The sequence below is a fragment of the Diadema antillarum genome, unplaced genomic scaffold, assembly GCF_040938485.1.
Source record: "Diadema antillarum isolate AM-2024a unplaced genomic scaffold, OU_Dant_1.0 seq00000962_RagTag, whole genome shotgun sequence".
NCBI lineage: Eukaryota > Metazoa > Echinodermata > Echinoidea > Diadematoida > Diadematidae > Diadema > Diadema antillarum.
Window position 1 is genome coordinate 1,108,233 of NW_027271809.1, and position 17,286 is coordinate 1,125,518.

Sequence of the window (17,286 nt, forward strand, 5' to 3'; positions counted from 1 at the left end):
TGAAAAGTGTGGTCTTCATACAATAGCACCTAGATGTTCCAAATAAGCGGATAAATATTGCAACAGTACATATATATAGATAGATTCATTTATATAAATTTACAAATAGATTGATATATGTATCATTTTCTCTATTCCAAGTAATACAGCAACAGAGCACTAAAGGCAAGTCAATCGATACATCTCTTTTTCAACGGACAATACACAAAAACGATTTTTTTTTTTCAAATACATTGAGAAAAAGGTCTACAAATCTGTACATTGAATGCAACGATGATCACCACATTTCAAAAAAAGTCTGAATGTTCACATTCTCGCTACAACACTGCTTCTTCATTACACCAAAACTTGATGACTGCAGAATGTCACTACCTTAATAGCTTACTAGCAATTTCACGAGCAAAGAAAACTGGTTTGACTCGACTTTTTTTCTTCTCTGTTTACAAATCTCTCTGTGATTTACCAATGAAAACAGGAAAAAAGAACCAAGGTACGACAAACCGAATGGTCTAAAAGTATCAACTTTGTTACAACGTATCAATAGCTATGCATAAGGATCCAAGGATACATGTAGCTTTCATTCTATGTACACAAAAATGTTATAAATGATCAGAAGGGAAGCAACATAGCACACACTTTTTTTCCCCACCTGTGCTGAAATAAAAATAACGGTGAAGAGAGAGAGAGAGAGAGAGAGAGACATCAAACACCAAGTAAAATGACACATTCACATTGGTGCACACTGTTAAATCATAACGCAACAGATTTATGCAATCAGCAGAGGTGTTAAATCCTGGGTATTTAAAAATGACTTCATTTGGTGTCTTATCATAAAGAAATTTCCCCCACCTCTCATCAAGCAAAGGCTAAGTAACACTTTAACATCTCCTTGTGTCTCCTCACATGCGATGATTATTTACCGACTTCATTTGTGGGTCTACAAGACTATAGACCAAAATTATGCAAACTTGGGAGTTGCTAGAAACTTTGAGACAGTCTAGAGCGCTTTCCGCCAGGCTTCCTACAATGTACAAGCCAGGTAAGGGATGGAACAAAAACTGGGAGACAATTTTGTTCCATTTTGTTCCGCTCATCCTGTTGGGTTTTTGAAAGCACAAAGAATTCAAATGCTGCGCGCGACAACCACCGGCTTCTCATCAAAACACACCCACAGCGGTGTGTGTGCCCTAAATCACTTAACAATTGGAGTATTCGCAGCTCCTCGTGCAGAAGTGTCTCCTGCGTATGAAAGATAACAAAATAGGAATGAGTCAAGAGGTTGTGCACATGAAGTTAAAGAGTTCAAACACTTAGGCACTTAGATTTAAAGGGGGACATCCACCCCTCATAGAAAAAAAAGGAAATGAGGTACGTTTATGTCAGTTTGGAAAAAATTTCATCGATCAACAAAGCCCCCTCCCCATCCCGCGAATTTCGAGCCTCAGCTCCGCCCCTGGTCTCCGCCCTCAGACCGCCGCTCCGACTTGAGCCGCACAAACTCGCGGGCGACCTCGTCATTGGTGCGCTGCGACAGGATGCGTAGGATAGTCCCACCCGTGTCGTTGACGTGCAGCTTGCGGCCCAGCGTGCTGACGCAGGCGCAGCTGCCGCATTCCACGATGGTGTGGAGCTGAAGTACGCCGATCCCGATGAGGTGGTCCTCGCGGGCAAAGCAGTAGTCTTTGACGCAGAAGTGGAGCTCGTATGAACTTGGCTCATCCTCGTTGCCAAGAATACTGTGAGGGGAATTCACAAACAAACATATTAGTATTTTGCAAAAGAAAAACACAAGTCAATTTCAAGTATTTTCCTTTTGTGTCATCTGATATTTTTTTTATATTTTTCAATCAATTTGTTGTCAATAAGATGTTTGTGATGTCTTAACATTAAAGTTATATTTTCTTTTTTCATTTTTCAATCAATATGTTGTCAATAAGATGTTTGTGATGTCTTAACATTAAAGTTATATTTTCTTTTTCTATAAAAGAAACCGAACATGTAGAAAAAATAGTTTCGGCTCTCTTCTGGAAGGCACTTTGAATGATGGGTCAGCATTCTTCTATTTGAGGACACTGTCAAATAGAAAACATATCTCTACTCTTTTTGTTGATTACAATTCTTTCCCCTCAAAACTGAACTCATCAACATTCATATCTACTGTGGATAACCACTGCTTCATCCAAAGCAAAGAATCCTAAAACGTAATCCTAGTAATCAAATTCTAATAGAGTATGTTGATATTCCCTCCATATTTTGAGTACAACAATTACAACTGACTGTACCAACAATGTTACTTACTACTGGGTTTGCAAGAGCCAAAAGTGGCAAGAAATAAATCCAAATGGCAGCTTCAGAATTTAGAATAAACGGTACATTTTGCCATTTGTAACAAGTTTGGATTTTTACCCATAATGCATTGAACTAGGTGAGCTGAATTTAAAACAGTCACTCCCCCCCCCCCCCCCCCCCCCCCCCCACCAATGATGTGAAAACACCACAAACTCACAACTGGAAGGTCTCGTTGTACTTGGGCGCCCAGTTGTTGGCCTTGGATTTGGTGGAGTGCTTGCGCCGCTTGTCGCTCAGGTGTGGACCGATCATGTAGGCCTCCACAAACGGCCGGAACATGCTGGTCGTCTGCCACCTGAGGCCATTGGCAGCCACCACTGTAGGAAAGGGGAGAGGAAAAAAGAAATGAAACGAAACCGAGGTGACGCCATGTTGCACGTGAAAGAGATAGTGCATGATATAACTTTGATTCTTGTCTTGATGAGAGAAACATCTGGAGAGCATTTGTTTGTTTTTTGTTTGATTTAAATTGTCCTTTGCTGTTAGAAAGCAAAGAGAATTTCTGCACTGTGAATTACAGCTCATCATGTAATGAGTACGATAGATGATTCTCTCTCAGAAGGGTCCAGCCAAAAATATATAGATAGATATGATGATATTAGTAGTAGCACTTCATTAGGCTCTCAACTTTTTAATCATATAGAATACTTCCACTGTATTTTAAAGAGTCTTATGTACCAACTGTAAGAAAGCTGGCAAGCTTACATACACAGTATAAAAAAATAGCCATGGTGTTACAATTCAGAAGAGCATGCAGGTGATTAAGCACATAACCACAGTAGACTAATTGGCAACAGCACAGTGACATGCTTTAAGGAACCTAGAAAGTTTTGAATTTCAGAATATCCTTAATCTTTTTGATCATCTTTTTTTTTTATTTGGTCAGACAGGAGAGTCACACTATCAAAATGTCTATTTGTGACAAATTGTCATATTTCACACATTTCATTTGAGTCATCATAATTTGCAATTTTCTTGGCTCTATGATGGCCACAGTTTTATCAGGGTTTGTTTGTGGTGGTCGCTCAGGCCATCAAAACCAAATGGCTGCAGAAAGTCAATCAGGTAAAGGAAAAAAAAAAAACTTACAGAGAAATAACCATCCGAGTCACAATGTCGCAATGTATGTTACCACGTAGATATGAATAACTTCAGATATGACTATACATTTTGCTTGAAACCACTAAACCTGATATTTACCTTTAACATTGACCTTGTGCTCCCCAGTTCCTGGGTGTGTGAACAGGTCTACCTGGATGGAAAGCTCACCATAGGACTGACTTCCACTGGGTTGATCTGTTCCACGGCAAAAAGAACATATACCGTGTAAGAGAGAAATTGTACATCGCCCTAAACTGATTAGATTCACAGCACATCCTGATGTTACAATAATATCACATGATCTATGAGCCCACTCAGATTCAAGTTCTCACAGATAGGTTTGCCAAAAACCTGAACATCTATTGGCCAACTTCAAAGCCTGACTAATTGAGAAGGTCCACTCTTAGTTTGTTATGAATACTGAGTTTAATACTCTAGTCAAATATTATTCACGCCAGAAATTCACACACGGGCATGTCTTAATTGAAACAGTTGCACATCAATGGCAGGACTGGAATACTGTGTCTAAAACATGGCGATATGGATTCAATGAATTTCTATCCACATCTAAATTGTATTCCAAACCAATGGAATGAGAACAATAACAATAAGAATTATAAGAAGATGAAAGAGAAGAAAGAGTTGCAGATGTGCTCAACTGATGTGCTTCTAAAAAAATTGTGTTTGAATCTTATGTTAAGGAAAATAATCTAGCAGCTCAAATCTTCCATCAACGTCCATCGGCCGGCGTACCTTGCTGATTCTGCGTCTGCACAAAAGTCTTGATCAGCATGTCCGTGGTCTGGGTGTAGAGGGAGAGGGCGTAGCGCAGCGACTGCAGCTCGGGGCTCTTCTCCAGAAAGTTGCGCTTGAGGCCGTTCCCGGAGCCATGGAAGTATTGCTGTGGGTGGGCAAAACAACCCTGTTGCAGGCGGTGGGAAGCAACGTTAGTTGGCTCGCCGTTATCTTGGATTTTATGTATTTTTTTCTCTCGAAAACCTACGCTCCGGGCAGAAGTTTGAGAGTTCATGACATATTTCTGCAGCCTTAGAAGGTGGCTAGATAATTCCTCGCTTTTGTGGTAAAGTTTGTTTCCAGAACGCTACCAAAAGATGAACTCAAGTAGAAGGAAAAAGACTGCCCCAGTATCTGCTGAAAAGTCAGAATTGTGATTTCTGTATCTTTGAATGCACACAGCTTTTACTAAGGCTCACCTAGCATCCAGTCAACTCAGTCTCCTTTTGAGTAGGGAGACTCATACCTGTGTGACATTTGTCATTGAAATCTATTAGCATATTGATAAAACATTTCCATACATTCTCCCTTTTATAAGATTCATGTAATTACTCTTTTACCTTTCAGATAGACATAATGAATGAAATAATGACTTTGGGGTTTGGGGTCGGTCAGCATCTGTTCTTGCATACATAATTAGAATGTTTTGTTATGTGCATGTTTCAAAGAATGCATGTACACAAACGTCTATGGGTATTTCTATGCTAAAAGTTACATAAATATAAAGTGGACTGCTAACTGAGCATATGATATTAAGAGAAAAACAGAGGATGACTGGTTTTATTATCTCAAATGAAATATAGACTCTAATCTATTTGCCCAAGGACAGGATGATTTATCCAAAAAATTCCCCTACAGGTTATGATTTAAAATAATTTCATTTCAAAGAAACTGTCACATATTGCCATAGCACGATATTATCCATCAATGCATGATAAATTGTTAAAGAAAACAAAGCCTGAAGCTTTTAGTTGTTTAGTATAATAAACAAAATGACATTTAAAGGGAATCTATTTTCAATGATGTCACTTGGAAAAAAGAAAAAAATTTAAATAATTTTTAATTTTTTTTTTCCTGAATAGATTATACACTGTGTGTATGGTAATTTCATAACTACGGTTTAAAATATCTTAATATCACAATGCATGTCTGAGGAAAATCTTTAGAAGCAGTTACTGTAAGGCAGACAAGCTATGTCTGTTTTGTTTTTTAATCTTGGAAAGGAATCTAACACTCTGAGAGAACCACCCTAAAAAAGAAAGAGAAAAAAAAACCCCAACAACAACAGAGTAATGCAATCAAAAGTACAAATTGTATGTGTACAATCTATCTCATGAACTATCTAGAAAGGTGAAGTGTTAAAATGGTGTGTTATTTTGTTATCATTTTCCACTTATATACACACACAGAGTTAGTATTGCCTGGTACCGGCCATGATGTACAGAAACATCCACAAAATCAACTTTGGATTATTATGGAAAGCTATTCTCTCCTACTTTGTTAAACGCTACCACTCACAAAATGTTACAAAAGCGCAGACAAGACGACACGTTTCACAACTGTTACCATTTCAATGCACATTGACAGGAGCAGTAGAAGCTGTGTGCAGACAAATATAAAATCACAATTACTGCATAAGCTAAGAGCCAACTAAAGTTTCCACCGTGAGATTGAGCACAAATCTTTGAACAACATAAACAAAGCAAAAAAAAAAAAAAAATGATGGGAGAAGAAGCAGCTGCTATAAAAGGGAAAATAAAACAAACATTGATGTAAAGCAAAGGGTTAAATGAAAAATAATACACTCTACACATCATGGTAAAAACATCAAACTACACAATATGATTACATGGCCACACTACATAAACAGCACTTTGATGATGACAAAGCTATTCTCGGAAATTATATGTATTTTGAATTCCTTTATAATATATCTACATCATTACTGATTTATTATATATCTAAATCTCCTAGCTGGTCCTAATATTTAGTAGGTATTGATGTGACATATGGCGTAAGTTCTCACATGGGTTAAGATTTACCAATACAGTATGTGCACATTTGCTTTTCTGTCAAGTTACTTATGGGACACATATACTGCAGTTAAATCAAAATCACATGACGACAAGCAAATACCAATGAAACAGACAAAAGCAAATTAAATCTTCAGAACTATCAACAGCACACAAATCAACTCATGAACAGTAGATAAAAAAATAAAAATTCAAGTAAAACAAAAACATCTACAATTACATTATAACAACATGACACAGAACAAATTACACATCAATTACAATGTACAAGCAAGGGTTAGTGATGTCAGGACTAGTCGTCATGGTGACACATTTGTTTTTTCCTGGCCCAAGAAACATATGACAGTGACATGGTACCTTGATGTGGTCCAGGGCTACCTCGAGGACAGCGCACTGCTTGGGGGACAAGTTCTTGTTCTCCTCTTTGTTCACATCCTAAAAGTACAGGCCAGAGAGAATTAATAGATACTTTAGTTCATGTCTGAGACCTGGCATGCACACATGCACACTGTGCATGGAGGTTCCATTGCAGATGTCATATGCAGATGGCATGCAAATATGAATATGGATATTTCTGGTTTTCTATTCAAGTTTTTTTTTCTTCTCATTACTCTGCTCAAGAGATATCAACGATATAAAATATTTAATACATATGAAGAGAAGGTGATTCGCAATAAGGAAATATAAGGAAAAAGGAGGAAAGGAAAATAAAATGTCTTTAATTTTTGCTTTGGTCTGTTTGTGAAAGATATCTGCAAAATTCATAACAGCACTGTTACATGACAGGCTGATAAAAATGACTAAGTTGTAAGTCAATAAGGGCGCTGTAATGAATGAATTTTTAAAAACCATTCATACAAGTCACAATACTGCTAACTTAACAAAGAAGAGTCAAATTTGCTGATGGTGCAATATACTGCTCAAGCTACAAATGATTTTTGTCAAAAAGAATGCAGTCTTCACTTTCAAAAGCAATTTTTCCTTCACGGAGGTATTGTATCTTAATTTAAAAATACATCGCACATAAAATACTGATACAAACAGCTGAAACATACCTTTGTCTCTCCGTGCCCCTGCAATTTGGCTAAGGCTGGGTTGAGAGTGGCTAAAATCGAGCTCATCTGGACAAAAGGGAACAGCGGATTTGCCAAGTGACAATGCATTCAGATTCTCATCAGATAGAGTCACTAAGACACAAGCACACAATGATCCAAATCAACATTTTCCCTCACAACAAGAACTAGAAATGTCGCTACAGCGACTGGTTATACCCCCGCCAAACAACATTTCATAAGCTTTGGTCAAAACAACATTTCATAAGCTTTGGTCAAAAAACTGAGGAAGTAGTTAAATCCGCAAGATCTTTCCTTGATCTTCTGCCATTAATATGCTGTTACCATGGCAATGTACTTTCGGGTACTGTCGAAAAATGCGTCTTGCACATCTACAACCAAAGGCACACATCTGTACCAAGTTTCATGGAAATTGGGCACAAACTGAGGAAGTAGTTTGCAACACAAAATTTTCCATCATTTTGGCTCATAATATGTGAGCTGTTACCATGGCAACATACTTTTTGTCACTGTCAAGAAATGTGTCATGCTAACCTATATCAATATGAATTCCATGAGAATTGGAAGAACACTGATGAAGCAGTTTTGCCATGAAGCATTTTGCCCTATATTTTACCAATAACATGCCGTTACCATGGCAACGCACTTTTTGCCACTGCGGAAATATGTGTCTTGCACATTAACATATTCAGATGAACATCTGTACCTAATTTCATAAAAATTGATCGAAAACTGTGGGAGGAGTTCGCGACGCAAGATTTGTACCCATTTTTGCCCATAATATGCCGTTACCATGGCAACGTACTTTTGGGTACTGTCAAAAAATACGTCTTGCACATCTACAACCCAAGGCACACATCTGTGCCAAGTTTTATGGGAATCGGTTGAAAACTGAGGAAGTAGTTCGCGACGCAAGATTTGCAACGGACCGACCGCCCGACCGACCGCCCGACCGACCGCCCGACTGACCGCCCGCTGATTCCTATATACCCCCTTCAAACTTCGTTTGGCGGGGGTATAAAGATAGAGAAACAAATGAATAAGACATGACACCTGACTATTCCCTGACTCTCCAGTTATTCCATTGCCAGTTATGAACTGCACTTGGACAAGTTGTGTAAAAAATTTCAGTGCAAAAAGGTACATATAGTCAGACAGTGTACTCAAAACTCCTATTCACAGTTTCATTCAAAAATAATCTCTGCTACGTGCCATGATGAACTAGAAATGTCGCTACAGCGACTGGTTATACCCCCGCCAAACAACATTTCATAAGCTTTGGTCAAAACAACATTTCATAAGCTTTGGTCAAAAAACTGAGGAAGTAGTTAAATCCGCAAGATCTTTCCTTGATCTTCTGCCATTAATATGCCGTTACCATGGCAACGTACTTTCGGGTACTGTCAAAAAATACGTCTTGCACATCTACAACCCAAGGCACACATCTGTGCCAAGTTTTATGGGAATCGGTTGAAAACTGAGGAAGTAGTTCGCGACGCAAGATTTGCAACGGACCGACCGCCCGACCGACCGCCCGACCGACCGCCCGACCGACCGCCCGACCGCCCGACCGTCCGCTGATTCCTATATACCCCCTTCAAACTTCGTTTGGCGGGGGTATAATAATAATTATAATCATCTTACGGTATATTACCATACTCCAGTTGCTCTCAGATATGTTACTATCATCATGTGTCATGAAAACAACGAGAGTATTGTGAGTTGTGAGCACTGGTACATCTTCACTGTTTGTTTAACTCTTGGTAAATTATTCTCGCAATTGGTTTACAAAACTCGGTGCCAGTAAATGAAATCACAAACATACTGTCATGCTATCAAGAAAGTCAAGCTGACTTGGCTGCTGTAATGTAGAGACATGTGCAACTACATGCATGGTTTGTGTCGAAGTAATTTGCCAATTGTGTTTTATGATGGAGATGGGGTGTACAGATCACTGGTGTACCCAGGTGTTGATGATTTGTCAATGTGTGTCACTGCGTGTCATTTTTGGTGTAAAGGTGTTAATGATTTGCCAGTTGTAATTACTGGTAGGTGTTTTTTCTTACAAGTGTTGGTGAATTTGTCACTGCCTGTGTGTCATTGCATGTCATTTTGGGTGTAAAGGTGTTAACGATCTTCCAGTTGTAACAGGTGTTTTTGTTGTTGTTGTTGCTAGACCAGTGCAGATGTGAGTGGTGTACAAGCCAGTGTCAACGTTTCATTCCCACAGCTTAGGGTCGATCCTTACCGAGACATCACTCATTGGAGGCAGGACGACGACCTTCTCCACGGTGCTGATGACAATCTTCCACATCTCTTTGAGTAGTCTCTTCCACACAGTCTTCTCACAGTTCTGGGCCAGCACCGATAGGCTGTATCATAAGGCAAGATATATGGTATACTAGCTTGAAGGTCTGATTTAGAGACTACAACTATACATGACTGTATAAGGAGGTCGCAAACCTATATAAACCATACAACGTAAATAGTGCACATTTTCTCATATATACAATGTATGTATATACTTTGTATATAATTATATACACATACATTAAGTGTTTTTTTTTTGTGTGTGTGTGTGTCCTCAACGAAGATGCCTTAAACATATATCTAGAAAGTTTACTTGTCTGCAAAATTTAATGCATGCATCCATCCACACAGTACGCACGCCAAGACTTCGGCCTATTAAGACTGTATTATCACACACCTTGTTCATGTACAGTTGAACCTCTCTTATCCGGCCTCCCTTTATCCGGATCTCTCTATTATACGGACGCAATCTCACCGTGATTTTTTTTCTTAATGATTACGGGAGGAAAGGGGGATTCCCAACTCCTTGAGAACTCCTACACAAACACACATGAATTACATATACTTGATACATTTCTTAATAGTTATTTAGGTAAATAATCCCAAGAATTTATTCAAGAAAATGATTTCATTCTTGCAAACACGAACCTCTATTTTGGGGTCTGTTACTGAGTGTAACAATGAAAAGGTTGCAGTATACACATTACTACATGTGGTACTACAATGGGCTACTGTACATGTGTATGTATATTATGTACATCTATAGAGCATTGAGTCTCCCGTATCCGGCCAAATCCCTTATCCGGATGAGCCCCGGTCCCGACTTGTCCGGATACGAGAGGTTCAACTGTACTGTGTTCTGTGGCTGCATACCAGTATGTGTACATTTGAATGGGATCAGAGGGTCAATATTTTCAAATGTCGTTGTATTTGCAAATAGTACCCAACTTACAAAATTCGTAAACTTAAAAACTATATAGATATATGATGTAATTCTCATTATTGTGTATTATCATTTATTTTTTATTACCTAGAAAAACAGTGCTCTATATTTAAGTCAATCACTTACCTGTTTCCGTGTATTTCCCCGGTTCAATTATTACCCAATAACGTTGTTCAGTTGACTTTGTGTTGTAGATTTGTATGATACAGGAAGGCAGAAATCAAATCTTATCAAATCAAATCAAATCAAATCAATTATCTTGGAGGAACTCACTTCCCGTCCAGGATCTCCATGAGTGGGCGGAGCACGGTGACGGCGTCGGACTCGTTGTTACTCCTCTGGTTGGGCTGGCCCTGACCTCTGACCTCACCAAGGTGGCCACTCAGCTGCTCAATAGACTCGTGGAGGCGTGGTACAAAGCTGTGTCACATGACACCAGTCATAAAGGGAACATATAGCATTCCAATATATTATATCAACTTTATCAACATTTCATGCATATTTTCACAGAAGTAAATTAGACATTCAGGTATCATAAAGAAGGAATATACATTGTAAGATCACATATACAGTTACCAATCAAATAGAATAACTGTTCCCTTTCATGAAAGACTTTTTGGTTAAAATCTAATTGTTTGTTCATGATGAAATATATCGAAAGAGAGCATTAAATATATGACATCTGTCCAGTGTAGAACATATACCTGAATTGCTTGAAAGAATACATGTAATCTGCACTTCAATGGTGTGATAAGTGGCTGTGTTTGTACAGAACAATAGTTGCATGTTGTGAAAGAAGTGTTGCTGTTTGCATCGCTTCCATTGACTGCATTAAAAAAAGCATTGTAATGCATTCTTTCTTCGATGCATGCAGCGACAGAACTGTGCTGTTAGAGATATTAGAAACCATCATTCCTCTCCTGATGCTGACACTCAATGAATACATGCAAGTCTGTAAAAAACTATCTTATCTTTCTTCTTTCTTTTGTTCCTGGATTCATCTAATCTTGTTTCCTTTGAGAGTTTTTGTCAGAGGCAACAAGATTAAAAGATTGGGATGTACACTTACAGTCAGTCCGCAGCGCGAGCGAAAACGCACGTATTTATTCAAGTCGTATGCACGGCTGAGCGGTGCTTGCATACGTAATGAGCAGATACATGGTCATGAATAAATCCGTGTAGAACGAGTATTTCTCGTCAGTTTTCGACACTTTTAGTATCGACTGAAAGAGAAAACATAAGCAAATATGCTCATGATCAAAATAAACAGAAAAGAAGAATATAGAATATCAAAATCTCTCTCGAAGTTCGGTATTGTATTCAAAAAAATTCCTTCACGTTTGACGCCAAAAAACTAACCTGAAATCTTTCATGCCCCTCTAAAATATGGTGAAGACTATGTCCGCTAAAGTATATAGTATCACAATAAGGGCACGTTTTCCCATCTTCATTTCAATACGGGTCAGGAACTAGCAAAATTCAGAGACATGTCTAGCGTCGAGTTTAAAAAGATTATCCTCGCATTCGCACCGGAATTCCGGGTCTGTGATTGGTCGAAATCTGTTGCAAGACGCGGCGTGTCGCATTGCGTAGTATCCACTGGCTGCTGACTCAGTGCTGTGAGTTTTAAATGTTAGGTTCCAGATTGTGATCGAATTTTCACTCTCTATACAAAACTTGAACTTTACACAGGAACCAATGATGTGTATGTGAGTGTGCACTTACAATGACCCTTAACAATGGACCTGGCTGCCACCTTTCCCGAGCTCTGCTGCAAGGCACATGAATGCTTAATCAATTATTCATGTAAATTGCCCCGAGCACTGCTAGTCTGAATTCTTGACACAGGGTGAAATGTATGCACATGAAAGAAGTAAGCACATGTTTCCATGTGCTTGCACACACCACATTTCAGAATGAACAAAGACTAGCTGCGATAGTGGAATTCCTCATGAAACATTCCAATCCTGGCCATTGTCCACGACCATTGTCTGGGTATCAACAACACATTCCACGCGTGTTCATTCACTACCCCACTTCCAGTAAGAAAACATAATTTGCCTTGTTTTCAACAGGAAAATTCACAACCTTAAAAATGGTGCCCCTCTTCGTTTTTTAATTGATCATACTCGCTCAAGTTTCACGATTGTGAAATCGAAGAAATTACGGAGATCTATTTTCAATACCAGTCAGGAACTAGCAAAACATCAAACTATGATCTAAAAGCTTCTTGAACATTGGCAAAATAATCGTTTACTTTGATGCTAAAATGGACTACTATATTGACATCAAAAATAGGGAAATTAGGTATCAAATTAATGAGCATAATCAGCTCTATAACTTAACTAACCATCCTGGGTCAAACAATGCACTGCGAAAGCTATGAAAGCTGTTGTTGCGACCTCTGCAAAAACTCTCGCAAAGTATCGCGAAATCTCGTTAGTCTCAAGGGCACAAACTGCGTAAACGTGATTCTGAATAAAATTGTCGTTCATGCCTCATTATCGCACACGCTGCGGACTGACTGCTTAACAAGCTTTCTTTTAAGTAGGTTCAACTGTATTTCTCTGGCATTCTGCTTAGATTTGAATTTTCATAGATTGACCACAATATTCCAGATGTTAGGAATATGTATTGTGCAGACAAGCTAGATATCATGTACCATTCTAGCTTGTTATATCTGATGTATCATCTTATAGAGAAACATAAAAATAAATTGAAATTACATTAAATGAAAGCTCATGCTGCTCTTGTCTCCATTTTATCTCACTGGCTCACTATCATTAGAAAGGCAGTTTTGATCAGCAAGCTTTGTTTTCTACACCTTGAACCTTCATGAGATGTGAGTGATCGAGAGACAGCTAGAGTACCAGCCTGTGGAATAATATAGCTGCTGTCCGCTATAAGCCTACCTCTTTGCAAAGACCTTGCTGAGCTGGTCCAAGACCTCGTTCAGGCTTCCCTGCAGCTTCTTCAAGGTGTCGGCAGCCTCTGAGTCCAGCTTCTCCCCTCCCATGGACTCAAAGACCTTCTCCAGGTACACCCTCAGCTGCTGGATGTTGTTCATCAGGATGCAAGCCTGGAGGGACTGTAGGGGGGCGTGGCAAGATGCAATAATTATATTATATTGAGTGGCAATGAACGGAATACCGGAGAATATTGCACGAGTTAAGACCAATATGGCACATGGCAAGATGTAATAATTATGTTATATTGGCTGGCAATGAATGGAATACTGGGGAATATTGCATGAGTTAAGACCAATATTGCACATGGCAAGATGCAATATTTATAGTACATTGCATGGCAATGAATGGGATACCAGACAGTATTGTATGAGTTAGGCCCAATATTGCACGCGCAGAAGATGAGTGCAATATTGGCCCAAACGAGAGTGCAATGTTCCCTGTTATTCCATGAAATACAGCCATCCTAATACGATTATTATCATCTCTATGAAAATATTATATAGAGAAGGCATAAACAGCTGTTATGCAGCAGTTACGAGAATTTGAGTTATGCTCTACACTAAATAGTGACTTGCATTTGTGGCAAGAGTTTGCGCGTGTAGGAAGCATACATTCGCATGACACAGGAGACAAAATACAGTGTATCTTTCACAGACCATTTACTATAGTTGTAGCTTATGAGAATTAATGCACTAGCCTAAGTGTTTCATTGAATATGCTCTGATATTGCACATCAAAGTCGGAAAGTATGGATGCATATCAGTAAGTGCCTATCAAAAACTTTCTATCCACAGGTACATTTGTGTGTGTGCTTGAGTGTGTGTGCGTGTGTTTGCGCATGATATTACATTCATATGCTGAATGTGTTATGAAAATGATATTGAATCAAGTAAATGTGTAACTAGCAAATCTAGCAATTTCTTTCTGCAGTTTTCTTTTCCCTGTAAATAAATCTCCATGAATTGGGGTGAGGGCAGAATTGAATTGCAACTCACAATCTCATCCTTGTTGCAGTAGCGAGCAAACTTCTCCGTGACAATGTCGGCATAGGCCAGAAGGACTCTGTTGACAGTCTGTGGAAGACAAGGCAATGGTGAAAAAAATTATTGACAGAGGAATCTCTGCTACAGGCAGCATCTTGCCATAAATTCAGATGTGCAAACAGCAGAAACACTTAATGGTAACACGAATGTTAATTTTTTCTTTTTCTTTTTTTTTTTTTTGGGGGGGGGGGACAATGGGTGTGGGAACTATCAATAGATTAGAGAAATATCCAACATCAAATCTATTTTAAAGTTTGAGTGTAATTTTGATTTTGAGTCTGCAAAGTGGGTTAATCTGTGACAGGAAGAACATTTCTCCCACAGGACAAAGCTTCCAATGTCCGGTAAACACTAAATTTTCTCTGACATAACGGAACTAGACAGCTTGAATTTTTCCAGAGGAGGTTATTTTCTAATGTGAACTAAAAAGTAGCTAAAATCACGGAGCATGTATTCTTGCACTGTACCACAATCACATTACACTTCCATGTGTCTCTTCCTTTTGATATGATTCATAACAAACATTTACCAACTTTGGCAAATAAACAGACACAAAATACACATTGATCGTGTGATGTTGGCACTGCAGATTGAAAATTTGTGTCAAACCTAATCCTTATTATTTTGTCAGTGGTGCAATATAATCTTAAGAGTGTTTCTCAAGAATGATAAGTTGCTATATATGTCAGACATCAAAAAAAATAAGTCCCCAGACGTAAGAATTTGGTGGTTTTTGTTTTTTGTTCAGTCTAGTCTGATAGAATGCAAGAGTGGTAGAAAAAGAATTCATACGTTGGCGAACTTCCTCATGTATCTGTTGACGATCTCGGGGTCGGGACACTCCAGTCTTCGGATGATGTCGAAGCTCTGGTTGATCTGGGTGAAGACGTCCACCACGGAGCACGAGAAGCGGGCATGCTCCGAGCTCTTCTGGAAGTTCTCCTTGGCGTCCCTCTCGAGGGCGCCGTGCAGGAAGTCCATTGAGAGCTCCTCGTTCTCACGTAGCCACTGCATCACGAAGGGCTCGAACCAGCTGGAGATTTCAAGACCAGGGAAGATAACATTCCTTGAGTCTCCCCATCATTTAATGTTGACATGTACTTTCTTACACTAATGTACAACATGCTGCAAAAACTTTGATATGATTAACTGAACAAATGAAGCAGACAGTGCACAGTACTGTTATAAGATATGAGATTGATAGTGTAATTGATAGTGTAATTAGGGCTTCTTGAATTTTACCTACTTCACACAGCCCATGAGCATAGTTTTGATAATAAGAAACTGGTTTAATTTTGTTCAAATTTTTGATCAGGCAAATTTTGCCATTCTAATAAGTTTACAAATCTAGAGCTATCATTTGATATATACCGCCTTTCAGATTCCAGAATACAATATTTTGCATTTTTGCTAAAAAACGAAACTCAAACTTTTTCATGGACAGGAAAAAGAAAATTATTGGCAGGATCTGCTGCAGGTGCAGACTATTTTTAGGAGCTCAGATTTTTGCTGTTGCAATATATATATTATTAAACCACAACCCACTGTTTGAAGGTACACGTTCCTGGAAGCAAAAAAGGTGATGTGCAGTTTAACAAAAAGTTAAGTATGGTTCGACACTTCAGCTTTGGTAGAAAAGTCTCACCTGGCATACTCTGGAGTCTTGTCCGTGTACTCATTCACTCCTTCCACGTACTTGTTATACATCCACTTGACCTTAAAGTGGAGGTTCATGTACTCGGCACTAGTACACCTCCTCTGCTGGTCATGCTCTATGGTGGAGTGAAAACGTTATGGGAGATTAAAGATGCACTCTTGGTTAAGATGCAAAATGGTGCTTAGTGCACAAGATTTGCGCAGTGATTAACGCCCTTCTAGGTACTTGGGTAGTGGACGATGTTTGCTACATATACCTGGATTAGGCAGATATGAAGACACTTTCATAATGCAATCAATTAATCTGAAGAAAAAGGGAATCTAAGCAGCATAGATAGTAGGTAATGCCTCTGACAGTGTATAGAAATTTATTAGAAACATCATGAACTTTTCTGAGTACTCTTGCTTAGCATAAAACTAAACAGAAGATAGAGCAAGTAAACATGTTATACCCACCAGATGAATAAATATCAAAGCAGCACCTCGTAATAGGCTATTATTTGCATTAAAAAAATCCATGTGATGTACACTGTAGTACCCATCATATCTTATGGGACTCTGAATGTCTGAAGAGATACACTTGTATTACACTGTTCAAAATGTCCATCCATACACAAACACACTATACACAAAAAAAAAAACCACTTCAAATTCATACATTCTCCAACATATTCCAGTCATTACCCACACAACTGTCACTAAACAGTGATAATTATCCATGAACTTCAGGAAATATCAACTGTACCACACAACTATGAATTGGTTAGGATGATCTGCTGATATAAACCCATTGAGAGCAAAATAAAAAGCCAAACAAACAAGGATATAGACCTTTGGATCATTCTAATACTTACCCCCGAGAGCAGATTTCATATCTTTGGCAAATTCACTCCACATCATGGTGGACGACAACTGGCCAACGTTCAGTTCGTTGGGGAATCTGTCGCAAATTGAAAGTGTGTTGGGAGATGCCAGTTTGAACAATCAAAACATTATACTGTAGCTTCCCCTTGC

At 38.8% G+C, this 17,286-nt stretch overlaps 1 protein-coding gene across 1 annotated transcript in view; it reads right to left on the reverse strand.

Annotated features, from left to right (window-relative positions):
* Positions 1-1,054: 1,054 nt before the first annotated feature.
* LOC139741900 (protein unc-13 homolog B-like) overlaps positions 1,055-17,286 on the reverse strand; it is a 187,627-nt gene continuing 171,395 nt past the window's right edge. The window contains exons 24-36 of the mRNA XM_071652473.1: positions 17,127-17,212; positions 16,262-16,388; positions 15,409-15,649; positions 14,569-14,646; positions 13,517-13,692; positions 10,878-11,024; positions 9,600-9,723; positions 7,334-7,399; positions 6,636-6,713; positions 4,204-4,372; positions 3,550-3,645; positions 2,507-2,666; positions 1,055-1,736 (exon numbers count right to left, since the gene is read on the reverse strand). Of these exons, the coding sequence (XP_071508574.1) occupies positions 1,442-1,736; positions 2,507-2,666; positions 3,550-3,645; positions 4,204-4,372; positions 6,636-6,713; positions 7,334-7,399; positions 9,600-9,723; positions 10,878-11,024; positions 13,517-13,692; positions 14,569-14,646; positions 15,409-15,649; positions 16,262-16,388; positions 17,127-17,212 (1,843 nt within the window). The 3' untranslated portion in view covers positions 1,055-1,441. The remainder of the gene's footprint in view (positions 1,737-2,506; positions 2,667-3,549; positions 3,646-4,203; positions 4,373-6,635; positions 6,714-7,333; positions 7,400-9,599; positions 9,724-10,877; positions 11,025-13,516; positions 13,693-14,568; positions 14,647-15,408; positions 15,650-16,261; positions 16,389-17,126; positions 17,213-17,286) is intronic.